This window comes from Ammospiza nelsoni, chromosome 1, assembly GCF_027579445.1.
Source record: "Ammospiza nelsoni isolate bAmmNel1 chromosome 1, bAmmNel1.pri, whole genome shotgun sequence".
Lineage (NCBI taxonomy): Eukaryota > Metazoa > Chordata > Aves > Passeriformes > Passerellidae > Ammospiza > Ammospiza nelsoni.
Window position 1 is genome coordinate 131,871,118 of NC_080633.1, and position 17,831 is coordinate 131,888,948.

Sequence of the window (17,831 nt, forward strand, 5' to 3'; positions counted from 1 at the left end):
CATTTTTGCACAAAATTTTACACTTCAGCTGCAAAGTTTTCTCAGCAATATAAAAAGAAAGTAGCAACTCATTTATGGGCAGCACAGATTGGCTGAAGCAGAAACTAAACTATACTTAGCTTTAGGACTGACTGGCTACATGGCTGTTGGGAAATCATTTGACCTATTCCCTTTTCCCAAACTGCCCCAGTGTGTCACCCCTGATTCTGTGAAATACTTAGCATGTGTGTGATAGTTCAATGTAGTGAGATGATATATATATATATGTATATAGAAGGCATTTTGTGTGACCATTTAGCACACACAATTGTGCCACATTATTGCTGGATGCAAAGTACCATTAATTTAAAACTGATATGCCTGATGTCCAAAGAAAGACTATTTCAAAACAGCAGTATCTGAAGGAGGAAATTTTCTTTTTGTTTTTTTATGTCAAATAGTAAATGCAAATAATGTGAATAATGCAAGTATTGTGAATGCAAACTAATTACTAAAAGACACATTCTACAGGTGAATTCTCATGGAGCTGGAAGGTGTTTACTTCTTATTCCTCTCCTCCAACTGAACCTCACCTCTGCTATGAACTTAGATTTTACTTGCATAATGTCTTTAAACAGTGTTGTTAAATGAGGCTACACCAAACACCAGCACCAAACACCACTACCAGTATTTAGCAGTGGAACTGAGAGGTTTAGGTAGTGTTCCCCAACTCACACAGCAAAGCAGAGTAAAACATTGGTACTTGAAACCACAGTTCCTGAGTCAATATAATCTCGCTCTTTTTGTGGCATTTGTGGTCCCTCTTCCAGGCCTTCCCTCTTTAGTTTTCATAAGCCTGATTTTCACACAGTTATGGAGACAACCATGACTACTGACAAAAATTCACTGCATTAGTTACAAAGCTTCATCTGCCAGCAACAGAGGTCAGTGATACTGCAAGTGCTGGCCCTGATGGAGCTCTCTACCATGGGCTTATGTGCAATTGAGTCATCTCAATTGCATCTCACGGTTCCTGAGCCCTAATGCACAAAATACACAGGTTTTTTCAGTCAGTTGGTCATTCCCATTACCTATGGCACAGTACAAGTGCTGAGAAATAAAGGGAAAAATAAAAAACCCTCCAGAAGACATAAACTTAACATAAACTACAGGAGGCTGACCTGTCCTGCAGTGAAATCAAACTGCAAGCTGGACACAGGGTTGGATGTAAGGCTGTCATCAAGGCCCCTCCTTCAAGTGCAAACACGATTATCAAGAAGAGAGGCATCTGAAACCTTAATTAGGTGCTAGCACAATGTACTTATTAAACACTTGTAACTACAAATCACAGCCCCATAGCTGGCCATGCCTTTGTGCAAAACAGCTGGAGTTTCCAGAAATAATGACCATGAAAAGGTCCACAGTGTGTGTGTGGACAGTGCTTCCATGTATTTGCAGTAGACAGAAGACTACAAAAGGTGTAATTTCCTTTCTATTATACATATCTATCACATTAAATCTTTTCCTTTTTGTTATATATGATCAATGTCTCCTAACATTTAGCAAAATAAAAAAAAGAGAAAAAATCTTCTCTCCCAAAAAGTCTTGAGTTTTCCCATTCAAGAGCTGCAATGCATCATTAACTTCTATGCAGAAAACATTGTTCACTCCAACCAGCAATTAGTGGCAACATTTCTATTCTCTGCAGTGATGAGATTTTTATGCTAATCATTACACAGCAGTAAATTAATCATCTGGGCACATTTAGATGGTATGTATATTTCATGAGACAGATATAGATATCAAGATCAGTTTGATATTTACTTATGGTAAATGGAAGTGTCTCAAATCGCTATGGGGGAAGCATACTAACTAAATACACAGCCAAGAATGTTTGTAATGGAGCAGCAGAATCAGCACTGCTTCAACTCTCTCCTTGTTTTAAATTATTTTAAGGGAGCTAAAAATCTTGTGAGAACACAGAGAACAGAATCATTCAAAGAGACAGTGAAATGTCACTATTGTCTTGGCACAAGGAAGGACAAAAGCAAACCTACCCTACAATTCTTCTTTTATTACTGGCAAAATTACTTACATTACATTATACAGTACTGAAACCAGATTTTTCATCAGCATTTGTACTATAGTCTAGTCAGGTAAATGAATTATGTATTGGCCTCATCCCTCTGTAACTATGTCTGAAAGCTTCAAGTTGTAGCTGAAAGGAAGACCAGGGGCCTCCCTTCTCAGGATGCAAGAGCTTTGTAATACCTTGAGGAAAATTATTATCTGAAATTTAAATTTTTGACATATATTTAAATACTAGTGGTGGTTTTTTCAGCTCTCACCTCACAGATCTTTGCAGGCAAAACCCCAAATGTTTATTGGAGGGAAATGTACCCATAGTCCCTTTGACCTAGAACATTATGAAATTACTTATGATAAGCACAGATTTATGGCAGGTGACCCTCACAATAATAATAATATTATAAATAATATCCTAAACTACTACTTTCTCAATTGAAAGTTGAGAAAGATTCTCAAAGATTAATGGTATGTGAGTGGAGGGAAAAGTTATGTTGGCTTACCTGGATCACCTCAGAAATGCTCTTGAATTGAAAATTAACCAAGTGATCCATGTTTAATGGCCACTAATTGGAATAACATAATTGCTACACTGAGCAGTGGTAAAGATAAGCTATTGCACAGATGGTACAAAATCCCACTGGAAAGAAAAGAAATTTATTAGTATCTCCTTGTTTATGGAAACTATTGAGGGAGGTACATCTGAACAGGCAGATTAGCAGGAGAATACTATGGACAGATAGGTCTGAGAACTAAAACACATCAGGAAAAAAAAAAGGGAGAATCAATGTCTTATCTTAATGAAATCTGGTTTTACAAGTTAAAAAAACTCTTTGTTTTTCAATTTCAGAAATAAAATATTTAATTTTTACTATTCCTATAATAAAAGAAAGGCAGTTTTGATTTTTGACCTTTTTTTTTTTTTTTTTTTTTTTTCCAAAATCAATGCTTCTCTCTAGAGCTGTGTATCTGAAGCTGACATGAAGGTTACATTTTCTTCAGGGGCACCATGGTCTTAATTTTTACAGTCTATCTCACATGGTTGTGTTGCTTTTGGCCTGGGAATGGTTAATTTTCTTACTTAGGAGCTGACAAGCACATCTTGACATGTGCTGTGGTGCCATGTGCACACTTGTAGTGTTATTCTTCTCTGCAGAGGAGTATTCTTGACTCCAGAGATTTTCTGTTTGACTCGAGGCAATGGAGAAAAACACAAATAAACACTATTTCCAAGAGAGCACAGGTTAAGATTTGCAACAATATAGGTAACTTCACAGAACATCCTTCTGAATTTCTGATGTACAAAGCCTGATACCCTGAGGGAAAACAATATGGAACAACTATTCAGGAAACAGTCAGTCACATTGTGTGAAGGACAAAAAGCTGGATTTGGAGATAGCTGAGGATCTGTCAGTGGTGAGCACCTCCAAGTATGCTCTTGTCAAGCAAAAAGAAACACAGGCATCACCCCTTGAAAGCAGAGGAAATCTTTGCTAACTCTATTTCAATATTTTTTCTTTAGAAAGATAGAGCGGCATATCTCCAGACAGCTTTTATGCTCTTGAAATTATTTGGAGGGAATATTGAAATAGTTAATAAATTTGATGGAAAACAGCTATTATCACAGTAAACAGATACCATGATTATGAATTCTGTCAAAATGAATTGCTCACAATTCAGCTATTGCTCAACAGCAGAACTGATTAACAGCACTAGGGACTGCCTGCTATTTGGTATAATGCTCCATGTTTGTAACATCAGTTGTTTGGTGCTGACTACATTGCAGCAGTTATTCACACACTAAGTTTGCTTGTTGTAAAATTTAAAATCACAAACGAGGATCACATCACAAGGAAATGAGTAGAAATCATGCGCCTTAAAATATTACCCCAGACCAGCTGTACCTTCTCATATCCCTACAGATATGGCTGAAACTCATCTGAATATTCACAATCTCAGTAAAAAAGAAAAAAACCCCAACCCCCAAACCAACAAAGTATATAAGAATCAAATTCCCAGGTTAATTCCTCCTCAAAGGGAATTTGTACCAGCATCCTCTAGCCCAGCTTCAGCATGGGAGACCATCTCTGCAAGCCAGGGGCAGCTAGGAATGGCTTCAGGATTCTGAATCAAAATCTGCTCTTACATTTTGTTTGGATATCAGCTGGCAAGTACTGAAGGTCACAAATCACAGCTGTGTGCTGTTTCTGAAGCATGGCATTTCATAGAAAACTGCCACACAAAATTCTCTGCCTGTCACAATGGTGAGTCTTCCATGAGAAAGAAAAAGACACACATGGCTTTCCATGAGGAGGTGCCCAAATAAACACAGGAGAGCTGGGAATCCTCTGTTGGCTTTCTATCTCTGTGTTCTGGTTTATCTTTGGTGAACCTCTCATAAGACCTAAAAATGAACCTGAGTAAAGCTATTATACTATTTAAGCATTTTGATTATAATTTGACCATTCTACCATATATTACCAAAAAGACAAGATTGATTTGTCCTATAACCTGAAAACTTCTAGAAACTACAGTATTATCTTAAAACAGTGAAAAGAAAGAGCTGTTTGGTTAATAGTACATAATTCCAATGCATAGAATGAAAGACAGAAACAAAACCAATAAACATGTACTCAAAATCAATACACCAGTCTGATGCAAAAAATTTATTTGGTATAATTTTCCTGCTGCACAAGATCACTGTGCATACAAATGGTTATTATTTTATTGTCAAAGAGGTATCATATCTTCATCTGAAATATAGGAAGTACTTAAACGAATACATTTAAGTGAAAATCACAAGTGGAAGAGATCAAAACAGCAAAAAGCAGGAATGCATAAAAAAGAATGTGTTTTGAGGAAAACAGATATAATAATAAAGCAGAAAACCAAGGGTAGCAGAATTTACTACAGCTGCAGTCCACATGCATTAGTGGACTTACAATCTTTACTGAAGAACAAAAATCTTCTTTCTTGCTGTTTTATTACCTTGGCAACATATCCTCCATGTCAGCAATTACATAGGAGACAACAGTCCAAACAGCAGCACAGAGATTCATCTGGTTTGGATCCTGAACTGTCATCGTGTCCCCTTGAGAATGATGAAACCAGAAGTATTTATTGATGTCACTATGCAAGCTGGCACCTACAGAGAAAAATGGGCAAAGTTCCATTACAGGAATACAAATATTTAAAGAGGAATATAAACTTGAATCTGTTCCTTGGCTGTTAATGATTAAAGCCACATGCAACTGTATAAAACTCATAATGCATTTGAAATAAAATAACTGTACAGAGCTGTGCCATGTGCAGTTTGTAGGTTTTAGGTTAATTGACTTGTGTGAGCATGAGGCAGCAAAAATTCACACTGGGGAAAAGCCAAGCTTCCCCTGGGAGACTCGTTTCCTCAGCAACAGTATGCATCCATTTTCTTCTGAAACTAACAGAGTTCAAGCAGGAAAATCCCTACAGTAACTCCACAGCAGCACTTCCCCTGTTCTCCACTGATGAGTTACAACTGATTTATGAATCCTTTTCTTGCTGTTACTTGTACTGGGGAGCACTTTGGAATTAGCTTCTGCTTTTGAGCCCCAATACATCACAAGAATGTGCTGTTTCAGAACAAGTTTCCAGATAATCTGGGGTATCCCAGGTAGCCCAGGTCTACGTTCCTCTCACAGTTAGGAGCCCTCATCAGCTGGGGCAAAAGCAAGTTGAGTGAAATCACAATTCTTCCCATTCAGGAACAACTGATTCCCTCTGGGACCGCCTGGGCAGGGAAAGGACTACTTTTCCCCAAGCCAGTGGGTTCAGGGAGCACAAATAGTGCTTGCAAGGCATCACTCAAGGCAGACCAAAGCCAAGATGAGCTGGAGAAGCTGTCACCCGACTAGGAGCTGCAGCAGAGATGCTGGCAGAGAATTATTACCCTGGCTATTCTCTGCTCCAGTACCCAGTGACCCTCTCTAACCCCCTATTCCCTTGAATTTCCTTCTTTCCCAGTTCATTACCTCTGCCTCTCCTCCAATTTTATCATCCTCCTTCAGCTTTGTTGTAATGTCAACAACCATTCCATCATTAACAGAATTCCACATCAAATTTTGATATTAAGTAAATTTGATATGTTTCCCCCACCACACTCACTCACTGCTTGCAATTCCTTTGCACTGATTCCTTTGTCCTGCTCCCCGACCAGGGCTAGGAGGTGCACAGCTCCCAGGGAAGGACTCAGCACAAGACACACTCCTTTCTTGGTCTACAAACCCAGAGAACTGTGTGAATTCACAAGAAAGAGGTATGGGCTCCAGGCAGAAACACAGACTGAGGATACTCCTTCCATACCAAGTAAGAAGGAAAAAAACTCAGGACTGTTTGACTATAAAGATGAAGTACATAAATTATTGATATATTTATTTACATGCAAGCAGTATCAGATGAGGAAGGCTTTGATAAACTCATGTGTGCTTGCAAGACTTACTGTTACAATTTTTCTTGGTTTTCCTGAGATGCCTGAAGCCTTTGAAGAGAATGAAAGCAAAATTTCCCACAGCACAACTATACATTCCTGTAATACATATTTTCTGATCACTCAAACAATCATTCAGAGAGCCCAGTTCTCCCTGTGGGTAACAGGCAGGTTTCTCTTGCTGTAATGGGGACTGACTTGGATGGCTCAGTTCACTGCTATTTTAGAGAGAAGGAATAGAAAGTTAATGCATTTTAATTCCACCCAAGGTGAAGATCCCTTCACAAGAAGGAAGATAAGCAGAAAGACCAAATGCTACAGCATAAGGTTATACAGTATTGTGATTGATTTCATTTTAAGAAGCTCTTCTTCATCTTAAATGACCTCTTTGTTCCTGATGTGAAGTATTGCAATCCCACACAAGTCACTGGGTAGGTTACAGGTGCTGAATTATGTTCTAATAATTTTAGCATTAAATTTATGTCAAGTCACAGTCACTTTTAAAATTTTCTTCTGAATCCTTTTTTAAATATATGCAATCATGAAAGGATTGAACAATGGTAAATTCTTTAACCAATGGACTTCTGCACTACAGACACATTACAAGTTAAGCTGTTGAGGCAACCCCATTACTGTTTTTGAAAACTTCTGTAAGACTCAAGACAAAATTTGCCCAGATTTTGTCATAGAAATTTCACTAATCAGAGTAACTATGGATTTACAGAATAGCACTTCATTCCTGTCAGTGGAACAAAAACAAACATCCTTTGCTTTGTCATGTTTAACTCTCTGAAACACTGGAAAATATTTTTTTCTCTGAATTGATTTTATAAATCAGAAAATTACTGACTTTGACATGAAGCAATTACTGTGCAAGAAAATCAAAAGGTTCTCAAACTGGCCATGCAGTCTCTGTCATGTTGTGGGTTAGCATTGAAACCAGTGACCTGCTAACATTTTGAGAGACTAAGGAAAAACCCTAAGAAGATAGTTTCATCCTCTGTAATTGGAAACTAAAGTGAAAATCCATGTTCATGGCTTTGAGCACAAGAAGAGTTTGCACCTGAGGGCCTCACACAAACCTCTGGACATGAAGCACTCTGGGGCACAAATATGACTGAAAGCAATTTTCATTGCAAGGAAGTCTCCTGCTTCAAACTTGAGGCTCCTCCATGCTGATGGCAGCTGCCTGCAGACATTTCTGCTGCCAGAGGTCACCAGGCTCAGTGAGACACTGACAGGTGCCCTTTCACCAGTAAATGCATCCATGAGACCAGCCCCTGCAGATGGCCATGAAGAGGGAAGTTCTGCAGGGTCCTGCAGACTGAGTCATGTTGGGTTACCTCAGTAAAGTCCATAGGGACCTTCAGCCTCTTTTCTAAAAATCTAACAGAGGAAGCAATGCTGTGAGCACAATTTTTGTTGTTGTTGTTGTTTTGTTGTTGTTGTTGTTATGTAACATTTGTCTCAGGAACAACAGTCAATAACAAATGGAGGCTTATTCTTACCAAGCTGGGAGTCAAGTAACAGAGATGAAGAGCCACGGCTCACAGACCTATAAATTATTCACCTATGCCCATGCTTGCCACCTAGAAAGGGATTGGCAAACAGCCTTGAAAGAGCCCATAAGCTTTACTTAAGTACTTAAAACCCCTCAGTTAGGTGGTGTTATGAAGGTGTGTACCACATATATAATTCTGATTTCCAGCTGGAATTAGTGCTTGAAAAGAAAACCAAGAGATGGGCTAGGTGCTAAGCTGTCACATTTCATGCACTTTGCACTTTTCCCTGCATTTGCAGAGCAGTCATAAAGAAAAAAAGGTGATATCTGCCAAAGAACTCTCTTTAATTGTCCTTTTCCAGTCTGTTCACTTTTACAGTGATGCAAGTCACACGAGGAACACTGCTGACCAAAAATGAGATCAGTGAGAAAGTGCTAGCTGGATATAATAGGTGCTGTGGCATGAAAAGAAGGAATGTTGAAAACTGCTGTCAAAAATGCCATATGTGTTACTAGAGTGCATCAAAAATACTGGAAATTAAAAACTGAAGAAAAAAATAATTTACAGCTTCAATAAAATCATACAAAGATAATTCATAGCACCATTACAAGGTGACAGAAAACCCTCTTTAGCACAGCTTAGTTACCTGATTTAATGCATGTTACTGCATCAGCAGCTATCTAGTGCCACTGGTGATCCCCCAGGGTCAGACACTAGGACAAGTTGCCCAGAGAAGCTGTAGAGCTTCCATCCTTTGAGATATTCAAAGCCTGACAGAACGTGGTCCTCAACAACCTGCTGCAGCTGGCCCTGCTTAAGCAGGGGAGTTGGACTAGGTGAGCTCAAGGGGTGCCTGCTGAACTCAGCCATCCTGTGGTACTCTAATCCATGGTGCCTTGGGTCTTTCAGACATCTCTTAGAATTCACATAACATTAAAAAAAAAATTCTTTAATTCAAGCTCACTCCTGTCTTGAACTCATTTGATGATCCTCTGCATAACCAGCTATGTCATACTTGTTTTGATGCACTGCTTAAGGCAGGTAAAAGCAGCTGCTTTGGTCATTCATACTGACCATGTATTTTTAGTAATTAGCTATGATTACTAAATGAACTTGATGAAAATATACACATATTGTGGAATTCTGAAAAACACTCCATTTCTTCTAGCTTCTGACCTTAGCATGAAATGCCCAATGCAAGCACTCATTAGCTGATTATAAGGATATTATTTCCTTACAATGTGTTCATATCAAATACCAATTCTTCACACATTAATAAACTGACAAAGGTCTTATTGCCAGCCTAAGAAGACGAGATGCTGCTATTGATGGAAAAGGATGCATGAACCACAAAATGAATGATAGGCATGTCAATGATGACCACTGCTTCTTGTCACACTCTGTAAGGCACTACTGCCTTCATAAGCACTGCTGTCAAAACTAGAATGAAACTCTATTGCCAGATATTTGAGCATTCAAATTACTGGCATTTCTGCAAAAAAAAAAAGGACTGGAAAAGCAGATAATGATTATCAGATTTCAATGGCAGTTCTCATAAAACTGTGTTCCAGAAAACACAGATATCTTCAAGAGGGGAAGCATGCAAAGCATGCAGTAACTTCAGAGTAATTTTACATCTTAAAACATTTTGCATTAAACTCCTCCCTACATTTTCCTTCTTTTCTTTTTATACCCCAAACAGCATTTAATTGCCAAAGGAAGTAAAATTTGAGTTGTGGAGTCAATACATGTTTGCTACAGAGCCCTATCAATAGCTTCCCAGTTGCCTTTGCTTTTAAGTGAACTTCACAGCTATGCCATGATTCTTTCAAATACAATGGGAAAATCCCCACTGTTTTTGTAACTTCTCTTGAGTGTCCTGGGTCTTCAGTATCACAGCCAGATCTCTGGGACACTGACCTCTGCATATATGTTGCCTTAGACAGTGAAGTTAATATGCTAATGGTTTATGAAAAAGTGTGTAACTTTTTCAGGTTTCATTCTATAGCAGTCCCTAGAGGACCTGACAGAATTGCCACTCCATTATTTTATGTGGGTGGTATATATACACCTCTCCAAAGAGAAAAGACTCCAGCTCAAAAGAAGATACACTCTAAACAGACAAGAGGGACTGAGGGATGAAAGGGGCATGCAGAGATGAAATGACAGATTCATTTTCTCACAGCAGCTGAGAAAGGAATAGATGCAAGACATCTGAGCTGAGGCCAGTGTCCTGTTGAGTAAGCTGTACTACCTCCTAACAGCAAAGTTGGAAATGCCTTAACAAGGCATAATTTGATCAATGTTTCCAAAAGTTTACAAACAGAAAGGGGTTATAACATGGGCTTTGCTTGCATCTTCCAAGTACCTGTTTGAGCTTCACCTTTGTGCCAAGACAAAGCTACATGCTCTCAAAGGTATTGATTGCTTCCAGTAAGATGTCAAGATATCAGATGCCTGACCTGAAACCTTATTTTTATTTCTGCAGTGATTTCTCTGGCTATAAAAGACAGATTCTTTTTATTCCATTTATTAAATACTGATTTTGTTTCCTGTTTTTTCTTTAAGAGGGAAAATGCTTTTACTTAATTTTCAAGTTTATTCTAATCTCAGACCTTTCTCATGCCAATGACACTATTCAGGAATGAACTAAAAGTCTATAATGCCTTAAAAATAAAGCAAATCATGATGAAATACACATGTCTTTTTCTTTTAATCAAGCTCTCAAAAATAATGAAATAAGAGGCAAAGGGACATACCACAATCTCCTATGCAGTTAAAAACTGGTATGTACCAGGAAAGCATAAACACAGGAGTTAAGAGCATTCTATTCCTCACACAGTAATAGAATCAATAGCCTCCCTTCTCATAGCTGGAGCATTTCTGCCTCACACATTTTGAAAGGTCAAAACTTCAGGGCAGAAGTAAGAAGACACATGGCTTTCCCTTCAAAGGAGATGTGCCAAAGACCTACAAAAGGAAAAACTGATGAAAGAAAGAAACAGGAACACAATATCTTATTTTATTTTTGTTTTGTGCCTTTCTAAAGCCCAACAGGTCACAAATCTCAAGTGGTTAAGGAGTAAATCTGCTGCAATGGTAGCTGTGTTTAGGATGAGCTGGCAGGAATGCTCCATAGGTACCTCAACATCTCTTCTGCTTCAAGCCCTGTAGAAGGCTTGACTGCTTGTTTTAGGTGTTGGACAGATGTTTTGTGTGCTGTCCCTGCCTAACCTCAGTCTGCAGAACCACTACTGTAATGAAAACATCACAGGATTGTATTTTGGAGGCCATATGAACCTCCTCCTTTGTGGGATAACCTGTAGCTGACAGCTTTAATGCCAATTATTCCCATATCCATTTTCCAGGTAAGCAGAGGCAATGGAGAATGCTAATGCTGTTTAGTGGGGCACTGACAGCATTAGTTTTCTTGTCACTTAGTCTCAAATTATGAAATTTCAGGCTAAGTTGCTTGAGTTTCATGGCTCCTGACACTGAAATAGTTTCCAGTACAGAGCTTATAAATGACATCAGAAGCCCTGCTGTTTCACCTCCTGAGTCACTCTCTCGAAAGTCTTTAAAATTCATGATTCAAACAACAAGACAGAGGGAAAGCTTTCAGGAGGTTGTTTCAGTGACTAATTAAATGAGACTACAGTATAAGGGAGACAATATGAAGTTTGCATTACTTCTTGTTTTGCTTAATGCATTTCAGAATGAGTCCTGTGGATACACTAAATGGACTAAATTACAGCTCAGGATTATCACAGTTACTTTTGCAATGCATTAACCTTTCACTTATTGCATCAGAGGACCAGTGTCAGCAGGGGATCCAACCTAAACTTGCATGAAATGCGTGAAATGATGTGCCAGGGAAGGAAGCAGTTCTATTTCATAGAGCACAGGCTGGCTAGAGTCTAAAATAATATCCTAAACAGCCCTTGACTGGGAAAAACCCCACAAAACCCCAGATAAACCTTCAACAGTAAAAAGCACTGGAAGTTCTTCCTCCATTCATCCAACCTCTGTCTTAAATTGTCAAGGTCCTTTTTTTAATAAAAAAGAGAAGAGGGTAAGTCTCCCTAGCTGGTGCTGCCTAAACATGACCCACTTGCGGGTTCACTCTCTGGCATGGAGAGATCCTCCACAGGCCCACTCATCACTAATTTCTGAACCTCTTTACAGTTCTACCCACAGCTCTGTGGCAATGCATGGTGTGCCTCAGCATTTCCTGTGGGCTCAATACAGTTCTCACTTTGTGAGCTGTAGGAGCAGCATCCTCCATTTTTTCATTCGGCTTCCTACCACTGGTGGCTTAATACAGTTTAATCACACCTAACTCAGCTTCTTTTTCCCAAGCTGAATAACCCTCCTCTTGCAGAAACTATTCAGTATCTCTTCAGGCTTCTGGTGATTCTTCTTCTCCATTTCCTAAGGGAAAGGGAGTTTCACCCAATGTGTTTCACTGTTCCTGAGATGAGAAGCCCAGTACTGCTTGCAAACAGCAGCACGTGAATGGACTCGTGATGTGACTACAGCACACCACAACATAATCTCCTTTCTGCTTTTTCTCTCTTCCTTCCTTCCTCAGCTGCATGAAACAGTGTTTTTTACCTTCCCTGGGTATTGACTTGACAATTTCACACAATTATCCACAGTGATTGCCCAGATCATTCTTCTTGAAGATAACATGGATCCTGTTGCTCTGTATCCATAGTTCCTATACTGCATCACTCTGCATTTATTGACACAAAAATGTCACTGCTTGTTGTATTCTTTATATATTTTCTATTATAAGATTACTGTCACAGTTAGCTTTAGTTTTGATATCAAATATTTGAAGCAAACTTTGCCAACTTGCTATCCTTGCTGTTCACTCCCTTTGCAGCTATCATGGAGTTTTGTGAACATCCAAAGTGTCAAAAAAAAAGGTGACTGAGCAGCCTAATAAAGACTTTTTCCATTAAGAAAACTGACAATTTATTTCTACCTTTTTAAAATCAGATATTTACCACAAAGGAGGAAAATACCTCTCACCTCACAGTACCTTCTTCCTCTATAGTCTTTGGTCCAGGGACTTTTGAAGACTCAGCTATCCTTCACTGACCAGATCCAGCTACAGAAATGGTTACAAACTCTTCTGAAAATGCCTTGCTAGACTGGTGAGGCATGACATCTTTCTTCCAAAGCAACATGGACTCTTAAATTACTTTTGTATTTTGTCTTCTGGCTCTGTGACTAACCTGGCTAACTAAAACCTAATTAGGGGATCCCCTACTTAGTGCATATTAGTTTAGAAGGATTATGTACCTGTATTATATGCCTGTTTATGTTTGTAGATATTGTGTATATTTTAACATATTTTACTTAATTTGAATTCTTTAAAATTATATATATACCTACATATGTTATGCAGAAACTACTTAAAAAGTTAAAAGTTGTAAAAGTGATTGTTGGATTTATAAATCCCTTATCTTTTGCATTCTCTTTTAGATACTGTAAGTGGAATGAAAGTCATTGCAAAATCAACAGTTTCTCTAATTTAGAATTCTTTTTCATGTGTTTGTTCATGTCAGCTCAGTAAAGCAGTTAAATGCTGAGTTGAGCATGTGATTTATTTTAATGCCATTAAGCTTTAAATGTCACACAAAAGGGTCAAGTGAATACTGGGACCCATTTGAACCATCTTTTCCTGACCAAATGCATTTCTGTGTTTCTATACTCTCTGTATAACTGCACCATGTAGCTGACATTATAAGGTTGCTTAGAAACCCAAACTATTGAAGTGCTTTCTTCAATGTTCTCTGCTAGCCAAAGAGCTTCCTGCTAATACCCAGGGCTAAACCCTTACTCCACCCTGTTACAACAACGTCCAAAGTCACCCCAGATATGCTGTGGAAAGAAACACCCTCTAGACTGTTTACAAGTCACATGTGGGGAGAGAGAAATATGAAAATGACCCATTTGTTAAGATTTTGAGTAGCCTTTTATTTGCAGTAATTGTCTGCATTCATTTGCATTTTCAATCCATTCAAGAAGCTTCCTTGTATTTTACAGGAAATTGAGCTATTTCCTTAGCCAAACTCACAAACACTTTAAAGCAAGCCTTTAGGCCTGCTCTTCTAGAGGATGCTGGAGACAGAGAGGAAACACACAGGTTCTCATTTGCTGTAGCCTTCCCTCCTCCATATGATTACAGCTGGAGGTTTAATCACAAAGCTCCTGCAGAAGCCTTCCCACCAAGTAGTCCACTACTGGAAATGCCAATGGCCATAGGACCCAGCTAAGCAGAGCTCCCTTCTGCCCAGATGGTGGTGAAAGAGCCAGTTAATGAGCATTCTGGTGCTTAACTAGTTATGAAAAATAATCCCAAACTACCAAACCAGTCACCTAATTAAAGTAAAATAAATCCTAAGCACACTACAAGTCTGTTGTATTCATATCACAGAAATCAAAACTGCATTTATTCAACCACACCCACAAGAGAGCATGGTTTTACTGTCTCTATTTTTACACCCCACTGAGACTATCAAACTCTTCAAGTTCATGGTGGAGTTTAGATGTAGGACCATTATACAAAGCTGGAAGAATATACTATGCCTACAACAATGAAATATCTTTTAAAATATCTGTGGTTACTTGAGTAATTCATACCTGAGTTTTAAACCAGTAAGTTATTTCATAACACGTTAGATGCTCCAGATATTGTTGATGAATTATCTTTTGCATTTGATCTGCAAACCAGTGTATATTTAGCTAGTTCATTAATAACAGAAATGTTGAGAAAGTTCTTGAAACAAAGTTCAAAGCTTATTGCAAGGTTCAGGACTATTCAAATGTGGGAATTTTCAGTCTTTAGGGTTGGGGTTCTGAGAGCCACAAAGCCTGCAGGTGCAGGGACAATTTCTGGGGTTGCAAAAGGCATGTGAAATGGAGAACAGCACTGCACTACCACTGCTCCCTTCACACCTTTCTCAGCTGGCCTACCTATAGTGCAGAGCACCCAAGCTGCAGGCCACCATTGGGATAAGGGTTCAGAGAACCCCAAAACCTTTCTGCTCTAGCCTAAAATCATGTGGGTGATGAACACAAAGTAGCAGGAATGAATAATTATTCAATTTTTTAAGCAACAGATTGAATATTTTTATCAGCAAAACTAAAAAAGAAAACACACTCAAAAAAAAAAAAAAAACAAATATAAAAATAATTAATGTACAGTGAAGACACCTGCTGCAACATTGTTCTTCCCAATCTCAGAATCTCTCTTTTAATGTTCCATGAAATTACATGGGGCTTAATTAGGAAAAGAAAGGGGAAATTAAAGAATTTCTGTCCTTTAAAGTAAGGAAGTAGAGAAATTCCTCACACCTAATCTGACTTGGCAGTGTATCACCACTTGTACGTGGGCTCTGGCTAATCCACAGAGCAGAACTAATCCTAGAAGAAGACAAAGCAAATAAAGCAATGACCCTAACTAGCACAACTCTTCCAGCCTTTAAATTTGAGTTGCTGTGATAGCTATTGTGCCACAGAGCAAATGTGCTTGTCATAATGCTAATATATTAAGAGAAAAAAAAAAAAAAAACAAAAACATATAAGCTCAGGAAGAACACTAAGAGAAGCTGACAATTAATTTCAAGTTGAAAGTTTAACCTGTTTGCTTTCACTGAAAGATCCTCAGTCACATTAATAAGTGCAAATAGCATTTGCACAGGCTTACTGCATTCTATGCTTTACTATACTGTTTTCTTATTAGGTTGGGCTTTACTTTGGTTTTGCTCAAATTAAACCTATATGGTTGAAGGCCTCATTTAAAACATGGAAAGCAAGGAGTGATTGGTGAAAGTGTATGGAAACAGAACAAGGCATTAGTGAGTCCAGCTGCCATGAGTGCCAGGCTGCTGAGTACAGCCTTGAAAATCCTCCTCCAGAACCAATATGATTATCTCCATCACAATCATAATTTTGCAGAAATCAAGGACCAATGTATATTTTTCTCCATTTGTTAATAAAAACTTGCAAAGGTCTGTTTAAAATTATATACTTTTACAGAAATTTTTAAGGAACTCCAAAAGACACCATGTTTTATGTATAGTGCAACAAATGCAGATAATTTGATAACAGTAACCAAACTCTACACGCTAAAAAGAAAAAACACCTCTATTAGTTTAAATGCTACCCACCATCCTTCTGATATATTGTGTCCATACTACAAGTAAAAGCAATATTTACAGCTGTATAAATGGAAGTAATTTCAATTTGGATTTAGTTAAAGAAATCAAGCACAAGCACACTCTTCTAAACTTGTTTATTTTGCCACATTCAGATACTACCTACAGACTAATGCAAAGGGACAAAAAGACCCAGTGATGATGATGATGGTTAGCAGCCCAAAGCAAGATTATTATCAAATGATTAGAATTATTTTAATAGAGAGAAGCTAGAATTCAATACATTCATTTAAAAAAACCCTTAATCTCTGCATTGCTGTGCTTGCGATCCACAGGAGAAACACATGCTCCCCAAATGCAAGTTTTCATCACCAGAATACCATTAGACTATTGGTTCCTTTCAAATACATAAATTGAAGGCTCTTTTTACAGAGCAGATACATAAAAATAAATATTAACATCTATATACATATATATCTACTAACCTACACATAATTAAAAACCTTTCAGGAGCCAAACGCACACTTGCAAAAAAGAATGGCATGCTATAGATTCAAAGGACTGCAACAAATACTCAGCAAAACTGGGATTATAAGCCTTACCTAAAAATAAGCTGAATGAAATTTTTTTACACTCTGGCCAATATTTATTTTACATTGACATCCTCCCTTTACTTTTACATCCTCACTTTAAAACTAACAGGCATCTGATAGTTAAAAAAAAAAATTTATGATTTTTCTTGCTTTAAGGCCCATCATTGCAAAATAATTGTGCATGCTTATTGGTTGAATAGTTTCCATTTCCCACTCCTAAAAGAGAAAGAAAAAAAGAAGAAACACTGGTAAGTCTCATTATTCCTGGGTAGCCTAACCTTAGCCTTAGCTATTATCAGATTTGTCAGAAAAGGCAAAGAAAAAGTACAACCTTTTTGGAAATGCAGCCACTGAAATTAGAAAGCATTGAGTGAAGAAGAGAATATTTCCCCTGTCACATATTCATTTCAGGGTCAAAAAGCACACAAGTGAGATTTTAAATGAGTAACTCATTCCAGGTGAGTACAGTCAAGCTGTTTCCAGGCTGCCATTACATCCTACCACTGCCAGCAGGGCTCACTGCTGTGGCTCCAAAGGTGGCTCTAGGTTTGGAAAAACAGGGTGTAGTAGAGAAGACATCAATAACTACTTAATAATTAGATTCTTGTGCTGTGTATCGAGAGCCCAAGGCTTTTGTGGAATTCAATGAGGCACCCAGAGTGTCTTTACCACTGTCTGTTTTACTAAATGGAGTGCCAAACATTCACTCCTTGAAACAGTAGAAGAGCAAACACACTCTTCCCTATCTCAATGAATTTAAAACACAGTGCAAAGCAAAAGAAAAAGTGAATCATCTGAAAAAAGCAGCAAAAGGCAAGGAATAATGCTATTCCTCATGGGGACATGTATTCAACACTTACAATTTTTTTTTTTTTTCTGCAAAAATGATGCTCTACACTTAAAACTGGGGGAAAGATGCTCTTGCTCAGGTAAATGTAATGAGGGCTGGAGCCAAGGGCCAAACCACAACTTGCAGAGCTCAGGGAGGTGAAACCAAAGTGGGTCTAGCTGGGGAGGATTGACACAAGCCATGGGC

At 38.3% G+C, this 17,831-nt stretch overlaps 1 protein-coding gene across 1 annotated transcript in view; it reads right to left on the reverse strand.

Annotated features, from left to right (window-relative positions):
• Nucleotides 1–4,715: 4,715 nt before the first annotated feature.
• The window catches only part of CPQ (carboxypeptidase Q), a 127,558-nt gene continuing 114,442 nt past the window's right edge, over nucleotides 4,716–17,831 (reverse strand). Inside the window, exon 8 of the mRNA XM_059479498.1 lies at nucleotides 4,716–5,209. Within this exon, the coding sequence (XP_059335481.1) occupies nucleotides 5,049–5,209 (161 nt within the window). The 3' untranslated portion in view covers nucleotides 4,716–5,048. The remainder of the gene's footprint in view (nucleotides 5,210–17,831) is intronic.